This window comes from Miscanthus floridulus, chromosome 19 (genome assembly GCF_019320115.1).
Source record: "Miscanthus floridulus cultivar M001 chromosome 19, ASM1932011v1, whole genome shotgun sequence".
Taxonomy (NCBI): domain Eukaryota; kingdom Viridiplantae; phylum Streptophyta; class Magnoliopsida; order Poales; family Poaceae; genus Miscanthus; species Miscanthus floridulus.
In genome coordinates this window covers 116846406-116867488 of record NC_089598.1, presented here as the reverse complement: position 1 = coordinate 116867488, position 21083 = coordinate 116846406, and the positions used below count along the sequence as shown (strand labels likewise).

The following is a 21083-nucleotide window of genomic DNA, read 5'->3' as shown; positions in this document are numbered from 1 at the left end:
AAAAAGCACACTCGTCGACTTCCTCCGCACCAACAGAGATATCTTTGCATAGAAACCCTCAAACATGCTAGGCATTCTGAGAGAAGTCACCGAGCACACCTTGAAGATTAGGCCTGGATCCAAGCCAGTGAAGCAGCGCCTGCGTCACTTCGACGGGGGGAAGAGTAGGGCCATCGGTGAGGAAATTGCGAAGCTTTTGGCGGCCGAGCTCATCAAGGAAGTACTCCACCTTTGGCCTCTTCGCTGGTTGGTTTCTAGGCTGGTTTGGGCTGGTTGGTGCTGGTTTACTATGAGAGAAAAACACTGTTGGCTGGTTGATTTGAGCTGGCTAAAACCAACAAGCGAACAGGCCGCTTGAATGGTTAGCCAATCCCATTCTTGTATGAAAGAAGAGTGGGAAATGGAGAATGTGTGTTGACTACATGGGTCTCAAGAAGGCATGTCCAAAGGATCCATTTCCTTTGCCACACATAGACCAAGTAGTCGACTCAACCTTAGGGTGTGAAACCCTTTGCTTCCTTGATGCGTACTCTAGGTACCATCAAATCATGACGAAAGAGTCTGACTAGCTCGTGATATCTTTCATCACCCCATTTGGATCGTTCTGCTATGTCACAATGCTGTTCGGTCTAAAAAACATGGGAGCTATGTACCAGCGTTGTATGCTCAAGTGTTTTGGGGACCTCATCGGGTGAACCATTGAGGCCTACATGGATGACATCGTGGTCAAGTCCAAATGGGCTGATCAGGTCATAGCCGACCTTAAGTAGACCTTCATAAAACTCTGAGCAAACGACATTAAGCTCAACCCCGAGCATGTCATCGAGGCCAACCTGGAGAAGATCTCGGCCATCACAAGGATGGGCCTGATTCAGAACATAAAGGGGGGTACAATGAGTTGTAGGGTGCCTTGCCGCGCTCAGCCGCTTCATCTCGCACCTCGGTGAACAAGGTCTCCCCCTCTATTGACTTCTGAAGAAGGCTGACCATTTAAAATGGACGCCTGAGGCCCAGGAGGCACTTGACATGGTTAAGCAGCTACTGACAAAGGCCCCAATCCTAGTCTCTCTAACTGATGGAGAACCACTTTAGCTCTACATTGTGGCCACCATGCAAGTGGTCAGCGTCGCCCTAGTGGTAGAGCAAGAAGAAGAAGGGAATGCCCTCAAAGTGCAGCATCTCATGTACTTCGTTAGTGAGGTCTTGTCCGATTCCAAGACCCACTACCCCCAAATCTAGAAGCTCCTGTACACCATCCTTATCGCTAAGAGGAAGCTGTGTCACTACTTCAAGTTGCATATGGTGATTGTTGTGATGTCCTTCCCCCTCGGCGAGGTTGTCCAAAACCAAGATGCCACAGGAAGAATCACAAAGTGGGCACTCGAGCTGATGGGTCAAGGCATTTTGTGTGCCCCTCGAACGACTATCAAGTCCCAAGTGCTGGCTGTTTTTGTTGTAGAGTGGATCGAGGTCCAAATGCCACCGGTAGTTGTCGACCAGGAGTACTAGATGATATACTTCGACTGATCGCTGATGAAGAAAGGCACCAGTGTAGGGCTAGTCTTTGTTTTGCCCCTTGGGGTACGCATAAGGTACATGGTTCGCATCCATTTCCCCTCCTCCAACAATGTGGCTGAGTATGAGGCGCTCATCAACAACCTATGCATCACCATCGAGATGGGTATCCGATGCCTTGACATTCGGGGCGACTCCCAACTAGTCATCGACCAAGTCATGAAAGAGTAGAGCTGCCACAATGCAAGATGGCTACATATCACTAAGAAGTCTGCCAGCTGGAGAACAAGTTCAAGGGTCTCGACCTCAACCACATCCCAAGGCGTCTCAACAAGGCGGTCAACACGCTGGCAAAAATGGTGTTCGGCCGAGAGTCGGTGCCAATGGGCATCTTTGCCAGCGATCAGCACAAGCCCTCAGTCCTCTATGAGGAGCAAGAATAGGCCGGTGATGGGCTGCCTGCCCTAGGCTCATGTGCTAACTAGCCATTGGCTCCATCCGATCCCGAGGTCATGGAGCTTGATGAGGATCCAGCGATAGAGCTCGACCCTCTGGCTAACTAGAGGATGCCTTACCTCGACTACCTCCTCCGCGAGGCATTGCCGATGGACAAGATGGAGGTTTGGCAGCTCACGCATTGCGCCAAGTCCTTTGACATTGTTGATGGTGAACTCTACAGGCGGAGCCACACCGGGATCCTATAGCGCTACATCCCCATCGAGCAAGGGAAGCAGTTGTTGAGTGATATCCATGGTGTTGTGTGCGGTCACCATGCCACATCTAGAACCTTGGTCGGAAATGCATTCTAACAAGGCTTCTATTGGCCGACCATGGTAGCTGACACTAAACATATTGTGTGCACCTATGAAGGGTGTTAGTACTACGCTCGGTAGACCCACCTGCTGGCCCAAGCACTCCAGATGATCCCCATCACAAGGCCATTCGTGGTCTGGGGGCTCGATCTGGTCAGACCTCTCAAGAGGGCACCTAGAGGCTATACGCACTTGCTTGTCACCCTATACAAGTTTACAAAGTGGATAGAGGCTCGACCGATCTCCACGATCAAGTCTGAGCAAGCCGTGCTGTTCTTCCTCGACATCGTCCATCGCTTTGGGGTCCTGAACTCCATTATCATGGACAACGGCACACAGTTCACTGGAAAATAAGTTTCTCCAATTCTACAATGAATACCACATCCACGTCAATTGGGCCACTGTGACGCACCCCCGCACGAACGGGTAGGTCAAGCACACGAACAACATGGTCCTACAAGGTTTCAAGCCTAGGATCTTCAACCGATTGAACAAATTTGGTGGACGATGGGTTGTGAAACTTCCCATGGTGCTCTAGAGCCTGAGGATGACCCCTAGCTAGGCCACCATCTACACACCGTTCTTCATGGTCTATAGTTCCAAGGCTATCCTCCCGACCGACCTTGACTATGGAGCGCTAAGGGTTAGGGCGTACGACGAATAGGGAGCTGAGGCATCCCTCGAAGATGCCATGCACCAGCTAGACAAAGCGCGCGACATCGCCCTCCTCCGCTCAGCCAAATACCAGCAAGTGTTGTGCCGGTACCACAGCCATCAAGTGCGGGGTCAGGCCTTCAACGTCGGGGACCTGGTGCTCTGCCTCATCTAGAGCAATAGGAACCGCCATAAGCTCTCTCTGCCATGGGAGTGACCATACATCATCGCGGAGGTGCTCCGACCGGGCACATACAAGCTCAAGACCATCGACGACAAAGTCTTAGTTAATGCCTGGAACATCGAACAACTACATCGCTTCAACCCTTAATAAACGCACACTTTCTCTTATCAGTTTCGCTTTCAAACTCCCTGATCTTTAGTGACACCCGACCCCAGCAATGGCGAGGGGTCGGGTCTCGCTCGGGGCTAGTAAGAGCGTATCTATTTGGAAGACATTCTCTACGCCCGACCCTTTCTCATGTTAAGACTGGTTAGACTATGAGAAACCTATGCCTCGGCGGCAATGGCGTCTTTGGTCATTAGCGTGATCAGAGTTTTTTTCTATACCCCAAGCTTTTTGGCCTTAGCTATGGAAAGAGCCGGTATATGTCTAAGAGTCTATCTACCTGGCAAGCATCCTCCATGCCCGGCCCTCTCTCATGACAAGACCTAGAAGCTAGGCTTGTGGAAACAAACTTTGAGTAAAATAGGTCAGACTGCGAGAAACATACGCCCCAGTGGCTATGACATCTTTGCTCACCAGCGTGATCAAAGTTTGTTTGCCTACACCCTGAGCTTTACAGCCTCAATGATGGAAAGGGTCAGAACGCACTAACCTTTTTATATGAAAAGGGGAGCAGGGCTAAAAATCTATTAGGCCATAACAAAATTTAAGAGCTTGTCCACTTATTACAAATTTGCTGCATGGGTCATCTACCTAACTAAAATCTTGGGAGGGATGATCTCATCCTCTATCTCTACAAGAAAGCCCTATGCTAGTGGGTCATCCAAGCCGCTCGAACGGCTCGAGCCGCTACCGAGAGACGGTTAGGAAGCAGTGGAATGCCAGGCAAGGGTTATGCCAACCCTGTTACGAACAACGGACATAGATTCCACCTAGACATATCCGGTAAGAGCTCCCTAAGCCCATCACTTGAGCCATCGAGGTAAGTCCTATGCCAGTGGGTCACCCAAGTCGATCGAACGGTTCGGGCCGCTGCCAAGAGACGGGTCACCCTTAATTTACGCATGTTTTCTCTTATTAATTTCACTATCGAGGCCCCGACCCCAGCAACGATAAGGGGTCGGGCCTCACTCAGGGGATGGCAGGAGTGTATGTTCAGTAGACATTCTCTAAGACCGACCCCTTTCTCATGCTAAAACCTAGAGGCAAGGTGTGTGGAAACAAACTCTGAGTAAAACTGGTCGGACCACTAGAAACCTACGCCCCAGCGGCTATAGCGTTTCTGCTCACCAGCGTGATTAGAGTTTTTGTCCCCACACCCCAAGCTTTAGCCTCTGCCTTCCCTAGAAGGGTTTGGAGAGACCCACTAGCGGAATCTCCATCGAGGAGAGGCCAATAGGTCGCCCAAGTCGGTTGGATGGCTCAAGCCGCTGCCGAGAGATGGGTATGGAGAAGCAGGATGCCCCATGTAGTTTATGCCAACTCCATCACGAATGATGGACCCAGACCCCGCACGGACATATCCAGTAAGGAGCTCCTCGAACCCATCACTCAAGCCACCAAGGTAACTTTACCGACCCCCACTTTACTTTTTCAGTACATGAGCATTCATTCATCCATTCTCATGCATGCATTCATACATTCATCTCATGCATCCAAGCATTGCATATGTAATTATTGCATCACAATGCTTCGCGTCACGTCACGAAGTGGTAGTCGTCTCATTCGACATGAGCGGCAACCGACTGAGGTTCGAAGGCTAGCCCATGGATGGCTCAAGGCCACCTCAAGTCAAATAGAGCCAGGGGAGAAAAACAGAGATGAACCCCAGTGGCCCTTGCCTGACCCCACTCAAAAGCGGATAGGGACATCTCGACCTCTCTTGTTTGATTCTAACCTCGAGCTAAGCCCATAGAATCTCCATCGAGGAGAGGCTAGCGGATCACCTGAGTCAATCTCTGGAATGACTTGGGCATCTATTGGGAGGTGGGTTAAGGAGTAGTGGAATGCCACATGAGGGCTATCCTAACACCGTCAGCGAATGAAGGACCCAGATTCCACTCGAACATGCCCATTAGCGAGCTCGCCGAGCGCGATACTTGAGCCATCAAGGAAAGTGTCATTAGTTCAGCCCCTTTGGTTGTAGAAACCACGGATGAGGTGACACATGAAATTTGGCCGACCCCTACTGAGCCCAACAGGGCTTAGGGGCTCGAGCCACCTGACCCTAGCTCAAGAATCAAACTGACCGGGGTTCGAAGGCTAGTCTGTGAAGGGCTCAAGGCCGCCTCGCGTCGAATAGAGCTAGGGGAGAAAACGTAGGTGAGCCCCAGCAGCCTTCGCCCGACCCACTTAGAAGCAGACAAGGTCATCTCAACCTTCTCATTCAATGCTAACCTCGAGTCGAGCCCACAGAATCTCCATCGAGGGGAGGCCAATGGGCCGCCTGAGTCGCTCTCCGGAGCGACACGGGCATCAGCCAGAAGGTAGGTTAAGGAGCAGTGGAATGCCACATGAGGTCTATGTTGACCCCATCATGAACGATGGACCCAGATTCCACTCGAACATGGCCGTTAGCGAGCTCACCGAGTGCGCCACTCGAGCCATCGAGACATGTGACGTTAGCTCAACCCCTCCGGTTGCGACAATCGTGGATGGAGTGATGATCACAAAAACGAGCCAACCCTCGACTAGACCCCCGCTACACATGGGGGCTTGAGGAAAGTTGGACTCTTAAGAAGACCAAATGTGCGGTCATAGAACGATGGCTCAGATCCTAGGGAGGGGGTACATACGAAAATAAGACATGCTTTCTCTTACTAGTTTTGCTATCTTCTCCACGGTCTTTAGTGACACCTGACCCTAGCAACGGCAAGGGATCGGGTCTCACTTGGGGGCTGATAAGGGTATATATGCACCCTCTCTGAAATAGTTGTGGCGCCCGACCCCTTCCTCACTTTAAAAACCTAGTGGCAAGGTCTGTGGAAACGAATGATGGAGTAAGGCTGGTTGGACTGTAAGAAACCTACGCCCTAGTGGCTATGACACTCTTGCTTACCAACATGATCAGAGTTTCCCTCCTACACCTCGAACTCTACAGTCTTAACAAATGGAAGGGTTGGAACGCATTACCCCTTCTCTCCACACATAAAAGGGAGGAAAAACAAATTCGTTCACACCAAAATAAAAAAAATAGATTTAATCAAATGAAATGACGAGTTTGTTTAAATGATACACAGGGGTCAACAACTTGTCCGATTATGACAAAAATGATCATCCGACCTATCTGACTAACTAGCCCCTCTAGGGGAGAACTACGTCTTCTATCATGTCCACCAGGTCCTACGAAAGGGGAGACATCGCTGTTTCCATCTCCTCCAGCTCATGGACTTCATAGCCGGGCGTGTAGCCATGACTCATCGTGTCCAGATCAATGCTGTCCCCATAATGAGAATGAGCAATCATAAATGATTGATTGACCCCGGTGCAAAGGGCATTCCTCTCGAGCTAGCGCACTCGAGCCATGATCTCGATGGCATGGGCCATGAGCGAGCTGGTCCCCTTTGACCACACCACCATAAGGTCATCGCAGACCACTCCAAGGGTGGCGCTCAAGATACCGAGCTCATTACTCTCTGCCTGGTTGCGCTCCTCGTGAGGGGCGCCATGTTCCGAGTAGAGCCCCTCTGAGGTTTGAAGCAGCTCATCCCGCTCCTTGCGTAGCCGAGCGACCACCATGACATCTAGGCTCGCCCTCTTCTCTAGGGCCACCAGCTTCTCCTCAACCCCCAGTTTTAGTTCCCTTTCCTTCTCAACCTCGCCCAGAAGGTCAAGAACCCACTAGCGGGTCTCGGCGTCTTTCTCAAGCAGCTAATCACGCTCCTTCCTGACCTTGGCGGCTTCCTCCTCGTCCTTCCATGACCTCGTCGATAGGGCCTCGAACGCCTTCTCGGCCTCATCATCATCTCGATAAGTCTCAGCCACCCACGACCAAAGACTGTCTGCCTCCTTAGCGAGGGGAGTCAGCTCGGCCACCCTCTGCTAGGCGGCAACAAGCTGAGCTATTACCTCCCCATGTAGCCATGCCTCCTCGATGAGGCAGTCCTAGGCCTCCATCTGTTCATGAAGGAACTAAGATTTCCCCCAACTGTGAGCTATGAGGGACTGCAGGAAGACGATGGTCAAGAGTCAAAAAGCATATAAAGGAAGGTAAGGGGAAAAAGCAGGACCAAACAATACCCGTCTAGAGGGAACGACGACATCGCGCAATGCGCCCGTGGCATGGTTCAGGGCCTCGAGCACGGACACAATCCCCACATCGAGGCTCTCCCGCTCCATGCTCTCGGTGGCGTCATCAAGGGTGAAGAGCATCGATTTTGGATCCTATGGATTCGTCCACTGGAGCAAGGGCTCGCCCCGTACTGGCGAGCCGTTGCCCACCGATGTCAGGGCCAGGGATGACTCCCCTTAGGCTCTAGGCATTGTCGATCCCTCTTGCCATAACGTCCCCACTAGGACATCCCCTCTGGCGATAGAAGGGGTCAGCGGTATGGACACCGACCCCTCTCCTAGCACCACGACTCCTAGGGACCCCTCGACCACGTCCCCCTCTATTCGACCGATGATAGGCACCATCGCTTGGCCCACCAATGGCGGGGGTCGTGCTGGTGCCTCAGGCGCCACTACGGTTGCCCCCAGCTGTGACCCGTCTATCAAAGCCACCGCCACTTCCACCTACGTCAGTGGGGTCATGACCAGCACCGTCGTGCCCTCCACGGTAGGTGCCATGAGTACGGTCAGTAGCCCCATCCACCCCATCGTCAGCAGTGGTTCACAGCCATCAGCATCTGCACCGTAACCTCTGAAGGTGTCCCTTGAGTGAACACGGTCACACTGGCGCCACTCCTGCCCAAAGCGAATGCGACACCAGCTGATGGCTGTTGCCTCAATTAGAGGGCGATGCTCTTCTTCGGCACTAGCACCAAAGGATTTCGCTGCCTTCCAACGCTGCAAGGGACAAAAAACATAAGTCACGATGAAATCCAATCAAAATAGGAAAAACAGAGGAACTGGTAACTCACCTTAGTGCTGTCTGGAGGCAGATGCATTTGGGGGTGAACCCCCTAACCTTTGCTCTGCCTCATCGGAGCGAGGCCATTTCGAGCCCGCCCCCTACTCTTGGGTAGAGGGGCTCGCTCCCCTTGGCTCCTGGGGCACGAGGGCGGAGCCACCCATCTTCAATGGCACCTCGGGCACAATAGTAGAGCCACCCAACCTTGTTGACTCCTAGGGCAGACCAATGGTATGGCCCACCTCCACCGGCCCCTTGGACGTACCCTCCCCTCCATGGAACGGGAAGGGTTCCGACGCCTGCAAGGATGAACTCATACATGTCAGCGCATCCTCATTCTCTAGGATGTCCCACTCGATACCATCGACTACCTCATCGTCATCTCCATCATCATCATCATTGCTGTCAGTGTCCTCCCCTCGTTCCTACACTTGCAGCTTTCGCTGCCTCTTCCTCTTCCTGTCCTCCTTCACCTTCCTTAGCTGCTCACCCTCGATGCGATTCGCTATCCTCATAGCCGAATCCCTTAGCAATAGCACCGAGTGATCCATGAGGATGAGGTCCCTCGGCTGGTCTCATCCCTCTCAAAGTTGGTATCAAGGGGTCAGGAAATTAATTGAAGAGAAGGCAAGAGGAAGGGAAACTTACAAAGATGACATGGCCTGGCTCTGACCGCATCAGAGGATGACTCAGCACCGGGTAAATGAATTCAAGGGTGGCACCCATGTCATCCCGCAAAGGCTCCATCGCCTCCTTGATGTGCTACGCGATCTCAGAGTTAGGGAGCGTCCCCTCGGCAAGCGTCGTTCCGTCAAATGATGCCACAGGAACCATTGCGTATAGCGGGAGCACACGCATCATCAATGACGCCACGCTCCTTGTGTGGTAGGGCTCGATGATGCTCGACCCCCTTAGGTCATTCTCCTTTAGGATGTGGATCATGACAATGTGGTCTCGGATCTTCTTCTTGTCCTTCTTCGAGACGCCCCACTTCCTCTATGACTCTAGAGCCTCTTTGATTAGGCACCCGGTGAACTCTGGTAGAAGGGCAGCGGTGTAGTTCTTGAGGTAGAACCACTGCGAGTACCACCCCTTGTTGGACATCGAAGGACACATGGACGGATACTCACTGACCCGATTGTTCTGGAGCTAGATGCTAGTGCACCCCATCGGCATGTGCAGCTCTTGCCTGCCGCTCTTCTTCCTCTTCTTCTGAGGGTGACAACGAAGAAGTGCCTCCACAAATCGAAGTGGGGCCAATCCCCAGGAATCCCTCGCATAGGGCGACGAACGCCACCATGTGCTGGATCCCGTTGGGATTGAGATGTTGTAGCTCAATCTTGTAGTAGCGCAGCAGCCCCTAAAGAAATCTGTGGGTGGGGGTCGTGAACCCACGCTCGTGGAAGTGGGCAAACAAAATGACATAGTCCTCCTCGTCGGGCAGTAGCCACTCTCGGCCGAGGTCCGCGCGTGGAGAATACCACAACGGATGAGGCCCTCCATGCACCGGAAGGTGATGTCAGAACGACACCATGGGTCCATTGGAGGTGGGGCGGATGGATGCGGGCTCGACGACTATGAGGATGCGAAGGCAGGAAACCTAAGCGATTGGCGGCGGCGGTTGTGGCTGCAGAGGCAAGGATGCAAGGTATGGAACCTGGGGGGCTAACACTTTGGCTTTATAGGGGTGATAGGTGCGAGGAAACCAACCGCCCGCCTAGATCTCTAGGCCTACCATGATCTGCCACCACGTCTCGCCGTGGGACGTCCACATGCAACCTCTGTCCGTTCCCTCGGAAAACTCATCAAACGTTTCGCCTCTTCGGACGGGCCATGACCCATCACAGGTAAGGGATACAGAGCTAAAAACTCCACTACGGCCTATCTAGGCCTAGGAGTTCGAAAGTTGGTTCACCGACGGGTTCAACAACCGCTCCGAGCACCTTTAGAGTGAGGGGTGGAAAAGGGATGGGCCCGCTAGCGGCCAGTACCCAGGCGCACGAGCGCCACGGGCATCCCGGCCCATGTTCGAGTCTCAATCAGATACGATCCATGGTTTTTTCTCAAAGAAAGGCACAGAGCCCTCGGGACCAGTCGAATGGTCCCGAGAACTATATGGATTGACTGTTGAGAATCTGGAGCCGGTCACCAGCTGACCCAAGCCAGATCCCCGCGAACGGGATGTCGGGGCCCCACTCGGACTAGCCCATTGACAGCTCACCGAGCACCATGATTTGTCCGTAGTGGAAAATCTTGACATGGCTCGGCCCCTCCGTTTTCATTAGAAAAAACGCTTAAGGGAAGACAACCGCGAAGACGAGTCGATCCTCGACCGGACCCCTGCTCCAGGGGGGGCTCGAGGAAAGTTGGACTCGCACAAAGGCCGAGCGCTCGGTCATGGAATGACAGACCCCCATAGGGGTCAAAATCAGGAAACACCTTTTCTGAACCACCAAACCTCACGGCTGCACCCCTGAGGGGTCCGATCACAACGAAAGGGAATCGCTGTCCCCAGGACATGCCGTGGGTGACAAAGGAAGGCCAAGGCCACCAGAGTCCTCCCGTTCGAAAAGACCTCTAAAGGAGTTTTCTACTCCTCTACAGGCTCGGGGGCTACTGTCGGGGACTAATACTAGGGCACCCGAAGAGGAGGAGCTAATGATCATCAACATTGATTCATTCAAGCAGTCAAGAGCACGACTACAGCTCCAACCAACGCCCGGACACGCGGGCTCCGCCTCGCCCGGCCTTCGGGGGAAGGCTCTGCCTCACCTGACCTCTAGGGAAGGACTCCGCCTTGCCCGACCCTAAGGCCACGTGCTCCGCCTCACCCGACACTTGGGTTTGAGCTCTGCCTCGCCTGGCCTCTAGGGGAGGGCTTCGCCTTGCTCGACCCCAAGGCCACGGGCTTTGCCACGCCCGACCACGACGTCCGCCAAGACGGAGTGGAGCGCCATGATCGGCAGACGACGCCTGCGCATGGCGCTAGTCACGTACAGGGCCGCGACGTGGAGCCATCCCTGTCGACATCTACAAGGTCGGCGAGACCCGCATGATGGATAAGAAGGATCCAGCGGTCCTAATGGTCGCTCTCTCCCTCTTGTTTCTTCTCTTTTTCTCCGCTGTAACCCGTGCTTTCTCTTGATCTATAAAAGGGAAAGCATGACTCCCCAAGACTGGCATCGGATCGATCCAGGCCAGACCCGATTGAATCATCACGAACCCATCGAACCTCGAACCGACCAGAACACAACACAAGCACACGACTGAGCGGTAACCGAGCTTCTCGGTACACCCGTTCACTCTTTCCACCAAAGACTTGGGACATGTCCCGCTCTCGTCCGTTTGTAACCCCTACTACAAACTTTCGGTGCTAGTAACATGAGCAGCAGCGATGAACTGGACGTAGGGACATTCTGCCCAACCAGTATAAACCGCGTGTCCTCTAAGCACACCATCCGAGACAGATACGCGCAATATTAGAAATTTACTTGTCGGTGGTAACTCGAAACACCTGACAATACTCCCTCTGTATTAGTATATAAGGCGTAACTACGTCTAGTTCAAAGACAAAAAAAACGTATTTAGTTTTCTCTCTCAACACTAGTACTACTGCATGGTTGTACGTGCGTCTAGAGACATCACATCTTATGGATTTGAATAAAAAGTCGGTTACACGGAGGACTCATGAGATTTGGTGTTCGAGTATCTCCTGGTGGCGATCCCTTCTGTTGCCCCATCAGTTTATTACCCAATCTCATGAGTATTATCAACCCAGCCATAAAGGCAAAATTTCATTAAGCACATGATCATCCTATGATTAAGGGAGAGAGTAGCTCATGGATCGACTTTCCGTACACCGCATCTTCACCCACAGATGCATGCAGGTCCTGGCGAAATAAGTACGCTTCTTTAATACTGCCAGCGTGGTCCAAGCTCTCTCCCTCGGCCCTCGCTAGCAGCCATCGCCGGAGCCCGGAGGACGATCGAGCATGCAATGCAACCGATCGATCGAATCGGCAAGCCATGCCATGCATGACGCCCTTCCCCGCCAGCCTTGAATTCACAAGGGGCAAACAAACACCACCAAGACCCACGTCATAATTCATCATGCACTCAACTCTCTCACTCCATCGGCCTGTTCGCTGGTTGGTTTCTGGGCTGGTTTGGGCTGGCTGGTGCTGGTTTATTGTGAGAGAAAAACACTATTAGCTAACTAGTTTGGGCTGACTAAAACCAACAAACTAACAGGCTGCATGTCTCCGGCCGGCCACTCGCTTCTCCACACCCATGCATGGATGGATCGATCGCCGGCGTATTCAATACCGGGGCACGTACACTCGTACGTACCTACTCATGCATATGCATGCATGCACGCGTCCTAGGTCGATCGACTAGGTTAATTTACTCGCTGTACGTCGTATCCGGAGCTGGAGCTACTAATCCATGGATCTCGCGATCCATCCGATCCTACAAGCCTGCCGGCTACAGGAAAGAGAGACCACCAAAAAAACATCATTAATCATGGGAGTAACTCATATCCGTCGATCGATCTCGATTTCTAGCCTTCTAGGGCACTATCAATGAACTCGGTCGATCTGCTGGGACATGCATGCTGCTGCATGCTGGGCACCCTAGGCCCTAGTAGCCTGGAGGAGCTAGCCCCAGCTGCTTTGCTTGTGAATTTAAGGTTCTCCCCCCGCCACTGCTCAGATCCAATGCGATGTGCTCCACATTTCACATGCAGTAAGTCTGAGTAAAAACTTGCGATGGTTATGTATATGTGCATATGGTTTCTACTCTACCTAGCTCTGTCCATCGTCACTTTTATTTATTTTCAAAATACTAGACATGGACCGTGTATCTAGCTGCATGATTGCGTTGTCGAAAATTTGAAGTGGTGCAAGATTCTGTCTGGGCCTGCATGCAGCAGTGTAAATCTTGCTGATATGGAGCTAAAGGGTATTTGGTTCTATAGACTAAATTTTAGTCCATGTCACATCGAACGTTCGGATGCTATTTAGGAGAACTAAATATGAGTTAATTATAAAACTAATTACATAGATGTAGACTAATTTACGAGACGAATTTATTAAGCCTAATTAATTCACCATTAGCACATATTTACTGTAGCATCACATTGTCAAATCATGGACTAATTAGGCTTAAAAAATTCGTCTCGCAAATTAGCCACAATCTGTGCAATTAGTTATTTTTTTTGTCTATATTTAATACTTCATGCATATGTCCAAATATCCGATGGGACAGGGACTAAAATTTTCCAATAAGAACCAAACATGGCCTAAGTCATCTTATCTGTTAATTGCTGGAGACAGTAAAACACAACAGGTAGTTTGGTATTAGTACAACACACACACTACACCCTCATGCGGCACCTTTGCAACAAGTAAAAAAAAACTAGTAGAGAAAAAAAAGGTGAAATAGCAGACACATCCCGCTTGAAATGGAAAGGTAGAAAGTCTTGCAATGGGTGCAGCTGCAGCTGCAGCGCAGGACAGGTAGAAAGAGCCACTGCAAGTGGGCCTTCCGGGATGCATGGCTTTGCTATAGCCATGGAACCTTGCAACAAGAGGTAGCAGCTACCTTTGCTAGACCAGCACAGCCTGCAGAGCTTGCTGCTAGTGCTAGCTACTGATGGAGTGTGATGGATGGATGGATGGAATCCTTTGCACCCTTTTCTCTCTCTTTCCCTCCTTGTTTCTCCTCTCACTTCATACCTTTTTTTGCTCTCTCACTCTCTCTCTCCTATTCCTTTTTACCTACACTGATACACACCAAGGACACATTGCCAGAAGAACGTACTCCCGTGCTTGCTTGCTTTGCATCTCTGATGATCTCTCTACGGTCTACATGAAGTCCACCTCGAACAGGTTATGCATGTTGTTGCTGCTGCCACCGTTGCCGTTGCCGTTGTTGGTAGTGGTGGTGTTCTGGTCCGAGACCTCGCCGTTGGCCGACGGCAGCGCGCCGCTGGAGCACACCGAGGAGCACGACAGGATGATGTTGTTGTTGTTACCGCCGCCGCCATTGTTGTGCACCTGCAGAGAGGTTATGAAGTGCTGCTCCTGGTGGTGGCCGCCGGCCGCTTGGACCTGGAGCATGGTGCTCAGCTGCTGGTGGTGATCCTTGTCCTGCGACGCGCCGAGGGTCAGCGTCGGCCTCGCCAGTTGCTTGTTGCCGGCCTGGTCCAGGCAGCTGATCACGCTGCTCGTGTTCGATGACATGGTCGACTTGGCCGTGCTCAGGTCTGCCCATCCATCACACACAAGTTGCATTGCATGCCCAGGTCAGACCAGATATGTAATTCCGGTGAAATATAATCAATGATCGATCCATATATCATGTCAAGTCAAGGCAACAAGATTAATCGTAAGACGTACGGGACAAGCATGAAAACTAAGCATGCATATATGCTTACTCTTGTTGTCAGTGGAGTAAGAGCTTGTGATGGAGCCGCCGTTGGGCTTCTTGATGGCAGGCGGCGACGCGGCGTCCTTGGATGACGCGGTGGTGGCCGGCTTCCGGCGGCGGCGGTTGTGCTCGGCCAGCCGCTTCCGGCAGCTCCTCTTGACCTCGTCGAACTCTGACAGCACGTGAAACCTAGCCACGCACCAATTCAACAGACAAAATCTCAGTATAGCTAGGCGCTTTCTGTCGTTTACATGTATACTGTTAGCTATACTATACGTATACGGCCTTGAAAAGCTGGATGAACACATCAACCAAATACACTTTGCTGCAGTCGTATCGTATCACACTGAACTAACTGAACTGGACTCGGTGAACGACTGGTCCACTAGCCGCGTTGGTCAATGCAGGGATAAAGAGTACGTAAAGCAGGCGCTGAGATACGCCCAGACCTGGCCCGAGATACTGCACTGCATGCAGCCACTGCCAGTCTGCAGCTAAAGCAAAGCGAGCTCAGCTAGATCAGCCACTACGCAGACGCAGCCTTTCCCTTCGAGATTCATTCATGATTTACCCCAGCGATCCCGAGACCAGAGAGAGCAAGCCCTGTTCGAGCGGTACATCGGATGAAATATTCTGAGAGAGAATAAGCTGAAAGAGAGAGGCTAGGGCCTTGTTTAATTGGCAAAATTGTTTAGGAAATGGTACTGTAGTACTTTTGTTATTATTTGATAATTAGTGTTCAATCATAGTCTAATTAGGCTTAAAAAATTCGTATCGTCGTCTAAACTATGTAATTAGTTTTATTTTTTATTTATATTTAATGCTTCAGGCATGCGTCCAAAGATTCGATGTGACAGAAAATCTTAAAAAATTTTACAAAATTTTGGGAAAAACGGGCACTGAAAACCAACGGCAGAATCCACGATCCTACAGTTTGCAACAACGCGACAAGAACCGAGCTGATCGACCTGCTTTTGCATTGCATGATTGCATCCTACTACTCCTACTCCGTACACGCTTGCGTTTTTTTTCAGTTTATTTTATGCTTGATGGAGCAACAGTCAACAAGCTTGGTGGGCGTGTCGTGTCTGTGGGCTGTGGCTGTGCAAGTGAAGTTGCTTTTCGATACGCATCGCATGCATGGTTGCAGGAGCCTGCACTGCAGCCTTCCATGGCCGCAAGAGACAAGGAACACGAACCAAAAGCACGCATGTCCGTCAGCTCTCCGAGCTCTGAAAAGCAGGCCGGGCAGGGAAAGGGAAGACCAGCTAGCGTCCGTCCAGCGTGGTGGAGAGCAGAGCTGTAGACCAGCAGCGGCTGGCTCTGGCTATGGTTCCGTACGTGCTATGCTTTTTCAGCTTGTTTGCAAGCTAGGCAAGTTTAGTTCATCCAAATTCCAGAATTTGGCACTATGCAAAAAGAAGATTCCCTGTCACATCAAACTTATGGTACATGTATGGAGTACTAAATGTTGACGAAATCAAAAACTAATTGCACAGTTTAGTTGTACTTTGCGAGACGAACGTTTTGAGCCTAATTAATCAATGATTAGAAAATTATTACCAAGTAAAAACAAAACGCTACAGTGCCGCAACAGTGCCGCGAATTTGGGCGGCGCCAAATCTGGGGCCGAACTAAACGCGGCCCTACTCGGTGGCTAGCTTACCATGTCCGTCCGTGTCAATGGTTCGATGCAGGAATGAAGAGGCACTAAAACCGTACGTGCTGTGTGCATGTGTGCTTGCGCCGCTACCTAGAGTGAGCTACAATGAGGTCTAGGGCCTAGTAGCTAGTAGTTAGGGAGAGAGAGAGAGAGGGGAAGAGATCGACGAGGGCTACGGCGACGACGTAGGTAGTACGTACCTGCTGCATTGCTGGCAGAAGCGCTGCTGCTTGCCGCCGGCGGCGACGACGGAGGCCTTGGCGTGGTACTCGCAGACCTTGTGGCGGCGGTGGTAGTGCTTGGCGCCGGAGAGGTCGGCCTTGCAGCCCTCGGCCTGGCAGCGCGGGGGCTGGTGGTGCGCGCCGCCGAAGCCGAGTCCGAACACTCCGCCGAGGCGGGACCGCATCAGGAGCCGGTCCACGGCCAGCATGTCCCCGGGGGAGAAGTAGGTGCGGCGGCCGAGGTTGAGCCCGATCCTCCCGGCGGCCGCGCCGTCCTCGCCGACGCCGATGCCGACGCCCTCGCGCTTCACCATCCCGAGCGCCGGGTACACGTGGTCGCCGGCCATCCCAGGCATCTGCAGCGGCATCGGCATCGGCAGCGGCGGCGGCGCCATGGGGCCGAGGCTGGACGGCAGCGTCAGCAGCTGCTGGTGGTGGTGGGGCGCCTCCTGCTGGAACTGCAGCGCCGCGGCGAAGTCGAGCCCGTCGTAGAGGTGGTGCTGCTGCACCTGCACACCTCTGCCGCCGCGCTGGACGCCACCGCCGCCCGCCACGCCGTGCTCGAACCCGACGTAGGGCGGCGGCGGCTGCTGCTGCATGGGCGCGAACGGGAAGTCGTCGCCCGGCGAGGCGGACGTGGCCACGTTCAGCCTCCCGCTCATCATCTCCTTCGTGCCGGCCGTTTGCCGCCGCTCAAGCTAGCTCTCGTGAGTGGAGCGAGATGGAGCACGGGGCCGGGTGGATCGGGAGGACGATCGAGCTGAGGTAGCTGCTGGAGCTGGATGCAGTGGTTGAGTGAGGAGTGTGAGATGAGCGAGTGGAGGGAGGCTGTCGCTGCAGGGGGTGGTTAAAAAGGCAGTGGGGGAGGAGAGAGAGTGCTCCATCGTGTCGTGTGTGTCCGTTGGTCAGTATTAAAACTCTTGGCCTGCTTGCTTGTCCGCTAGTGGCATGGCTCTGCCACTCTGGGCGACGCCTCATCAGGCCCCTTGCTGTTTCGGTGCTACAAGTCACGCCATGGTTGTTTTGGAGAGAGAAACACACGCAGCGACGGGAAGAGATGCGTGACACAAACTATTCATTTCGCCTACCTATTTTCCTTGAATTTGTATTTTTTCAGGCAACCATTGTATACAATGCAGTGTTTCCACGCAACCATTATGATCCCGTTTGGATAGCTCCTCCATCGGTTAAAATAAAACAGCTCTATGTACGGACCTCCTTAAAACATGCATGCTCTCGCGAAAGGTTGGATGAGAGATGGAGCTGGGCCATGCGTGGGATTATGTGAAAATATGTTTTAAGGAGGTCTGTAATGTTGAGTTGTTTTGTCAAACGCTTTACAAGAACAGCTCTAACTTTACTGGTAGAGCTCGTGGAGCCGAAGCTAAAAAAAAAATAGCTCCACCAATGAAATAGAGCTGTGCCAAATAAAGCATACATAAGATTGGAGGAAGAGAAAGACATATTACAGTGTTCTTGTGTTTTATGAACTCGAACAAATATACAGAAGACAGGAAACCATGGCTTTCCTTTTTCCACATTTCTTCCAGCAGCATGCATGACAAAACATTTTTACTATGGCAATCCTGCTTTGCCACGTGCTGCTGCCTCATGAGTGGTCGAAAGATTGTGTATGTAGTTAGCCTTTGGCATGTAGTCCCTGGCCGGGCAGGGATCGGAAAGTTTGCTATGGCTATGTTCTTTTTTAGCTTGTTGTTTTAATCAGAATAATATTTTTCTTTCATAATAAATTAGTCGGAACAGTATTTTGGCTTATTTTTTTAACGAGGGCCATAGCAACAGCAATGACTAGTAGCTAACTAGACCAGGGCCTTTCTGTTTCCTGTGCAGACGAACACAGTTCGACCCATGCAGATGCAGGAGGGCCTAGGGCATAGGCAGACACGCTTTCCTCCGTTCACGAACTCAAAATGGTCGAACTAAACTTTCGTTTTTGGTTCAATGTTGGTCAGGATGGCTCCTTGAGTGAGCGATATATTTGCATATGTTGATAACTCTTTGCACCATGCATGAATTAGTAATTGTTGCAGAGAAAAGTATATAACTATAGCAAAAAGCATTTTCAGCGAGGCCATTTGCAATGACATTCTATTAACAGGGTGGAAATGGGCTATTTTCTAAGGCATTCTATTAACAGAGGCTGGCCTCTGCGAAATGTTCTTTTAGAGGCAGTCAGATTAAGATGTCCATCTCTATTAGTAATGGGTCATTTAGTAATCTTGTATCGAATATTTTTGGCACAAAATGACTTCAAATAAAAAAAAGATTCAGCTACAAAGTTTTATATCTTGTCGAATAGTATAATTTTGTTGCAGGTCGTGTCTCCATTTGATATTTTTTTTAAAAAAATAAAAATTTCAATATAAAGATCTGAGAACTTAAAATGAATATTTGAGATGGTAATTGACTTCAAATAAAAAAAACTTGTCAGCTTCAAAGTTGTAGATCACGTCAACTTCTACAACTGTGGTATTGATCATGTAAACATTTCAGATCGTTTTGAAAATCTTAAATCTAAACTTCAAAATCTAAGAATTTAAAACACATATTTGGTGCTCTAAACGACTTCAATCTATAAGCTAGCTAGTCAACTAACAGACTTATAGATCGCATTGCGAACTACAACTTTGGTGTAGACTATATCTTAACATCCAGGGTCGTTTAAAATTGTAAGTTTTAAATTAGAAAAAAATCAAAGAATTTACATAGGACGCCTGCCTCTCTGTTTAAACGATAATTAACATAGGCAACCACCTTAGGACGTCTGCCTCTGTAAATGATTAACAGATCAAGGTGGGTATTTGCTTGGAGCCCGTCTCGCTATTTTCAGAGGCAAGGTCAAAAAATATACCTGCCTCTGTTAATCTAATCGGAGAGCGTGTCTCCTAAAATCTCTTTTGTAGTAATGTATATGGCATTTCAAACAAATTATATATTAGGCTCTTTTTTGGGTGGGGTGGGGTGATTGTTGTAGTACATTTTAGGACTATTAAGGTAAATGTCGTGGCCTATCAAGGTAGATGATGTTTTACAAAACAATTGCATACTGCGTGTATATATGACGAGTTACAGACTTATATATACATACCACAAGATTTTAGCCATTGTGTGCAGAAGAAATGATAAGTATGTAGATGAACTTTCCAAGCTAATCCTTAGAGGAAAGAGTTCGTAATACAGTAACATGCAGAAATATGGCATTAAAGCACTGCAGGACTAGCTAAAGCCTACATATAGGTCCTCTTCATTCTCCATACAGTTGGTAACAAAATTTAATTTCCCATATAGAGATATATAGTACAAACGTGAACACATAGCCTAGTAACCACCTGCTAAGAGAACAGACTTTAGAACGATGTCCCTAATTTGGCATTAGCCTCGGCATTTTTTTTGCCTCCAGGGACTAAAGGACCCTTTAGTCCCAGGTTGGTATACCAACCGGGACTAAAGGTCCCTGCCCAACGGTCGTCCGCGGGGCAGGGATCTTTAGTCCTGGTTTGGGTGATGCCCCGGGAATAAAAATTAATCTTTAGTCCCGGTTTGGCCCCCTAACCGGGACTAATTATCCCGGCCTATAGACCAGCTCATTTCTTCCTCCCCGAGCCCGAGCCATTCCATTCAAACTCACTGCCTCTGTTCTTCAGCTTGCTGTTGTTCTTGCTCTCTCCCCCTTTATTGGTGTCGCTCTTCGATTTTGGAGGTAACAAACTTAATCCTCTTATGTTTAATCAGTAGCTTATCTCATTTTGCGATGTAGATGCATGTGTAACTTTATATGTTGGACTTTATTATGATTTTATATGTCATCTTTAGCTCAAAATCACATGATGATTTGCATATATGTTTGGATAAACAAAAGTTAAATTAGTTCATCAAAATCACGCCTCGCTCGTCCTCGCTGGAGCACGCGCCATCCTCGTCCCCGGCGGCTTACGTGATCTTAGAATTAATTTTTCTATGAAATAAAAAACTTAGAAAATAGTTAGAAAATTGTAGAAAATCCGTACTAGTTGAACTTGCGGACCGTGTTCAGCTCGGCGAGCATGTTCTCTGCCGAGCGATAACGGACGTCAAGGAGGAGCTTTGATTCTACGAGGGAGAGCGGCAACGGTCGTGGAAGACCGTGTTCCCTTTCTCGTAGAATCGGAGCTCTTCCTTGGCCAAGTATGGTGCCGTCCGGTGGAGAAATGCTCGCCGAGATGATCACATAAGCAAGGTCAACTAGTACGGATGGTTATTTATTGAAACATGTTTTTGAGCTATAATTTGATGGGTATTTGATAACTTCAGACCTACAAATGTCATCTACAAATGTTACTATCCTCGGCAACCTAAACGCCCGCGAGCTCGCCGATATCGAGCAGGTCACTTAGAATTATTTTTTCCATGAAATGAAATACTTAGAAATCATGCCTTTTATTTTTTAGAATTAAATTTTCCATGAAATGAAAAACTTAGAAAATAGTTAAAAAATTATAGAAAATCCATACTAGTTGAACTTGCGGAC

General features: G+C 50.3%; 1 protein-coding gene across 1 annotated transcript; it reads right to left on the bottom strand.

Annotated features, from left to right (window-relative positions):
* Positions 1-13580: 13580 nt before the first annotated feature.
* LOC136529225 (squamosa promoter-binding-like protein 10) lies at positions 13581-17350 on the bottom strand. Its single transcript, XM_066522318.1, has 3 exons — positions 16535-17350; positions 14679-14860; positions 13581-14507 (listed from the first exon to the last, which is right to left on the bottom strand). The coding sequence occupies exons 1-3, from the start codon at positions 17218-17220 to the stop codon at positions 14107-14109; spliced, it is 1269 nt and encodes a 422-aa protein (XP_066378415.1). The 5' UTR covers positions 17221-17350; the 3' UTR covers positions 13581-14106.
* Positions 17351-21083: the final 3733 nt, after the last annotated feature.

Coding starts and splice junctions, on each gene's coding strand:
- LOC136529225 (XM_066522318.1), bottom strand. CDS start 17,220: ATGATGAGCGGGAGGCTGAACGTGGCCACGTCCGCCTCGCCGGGCGAC. Junction 14,861..16,534: donor TTCTGCCAGCAATGCAGCAG/GTACGTACTACC, acceptor GTGCGTGGCTAG/GTTTCACGTGCTGTCAGAGT. Junction 14,508..14,678: donor TTACTCCACTGACAACAAGA/GTAAGCATATAT, acceptor ATGGATGGGCAG/ACCTGAGCACGGCCAAGTCG.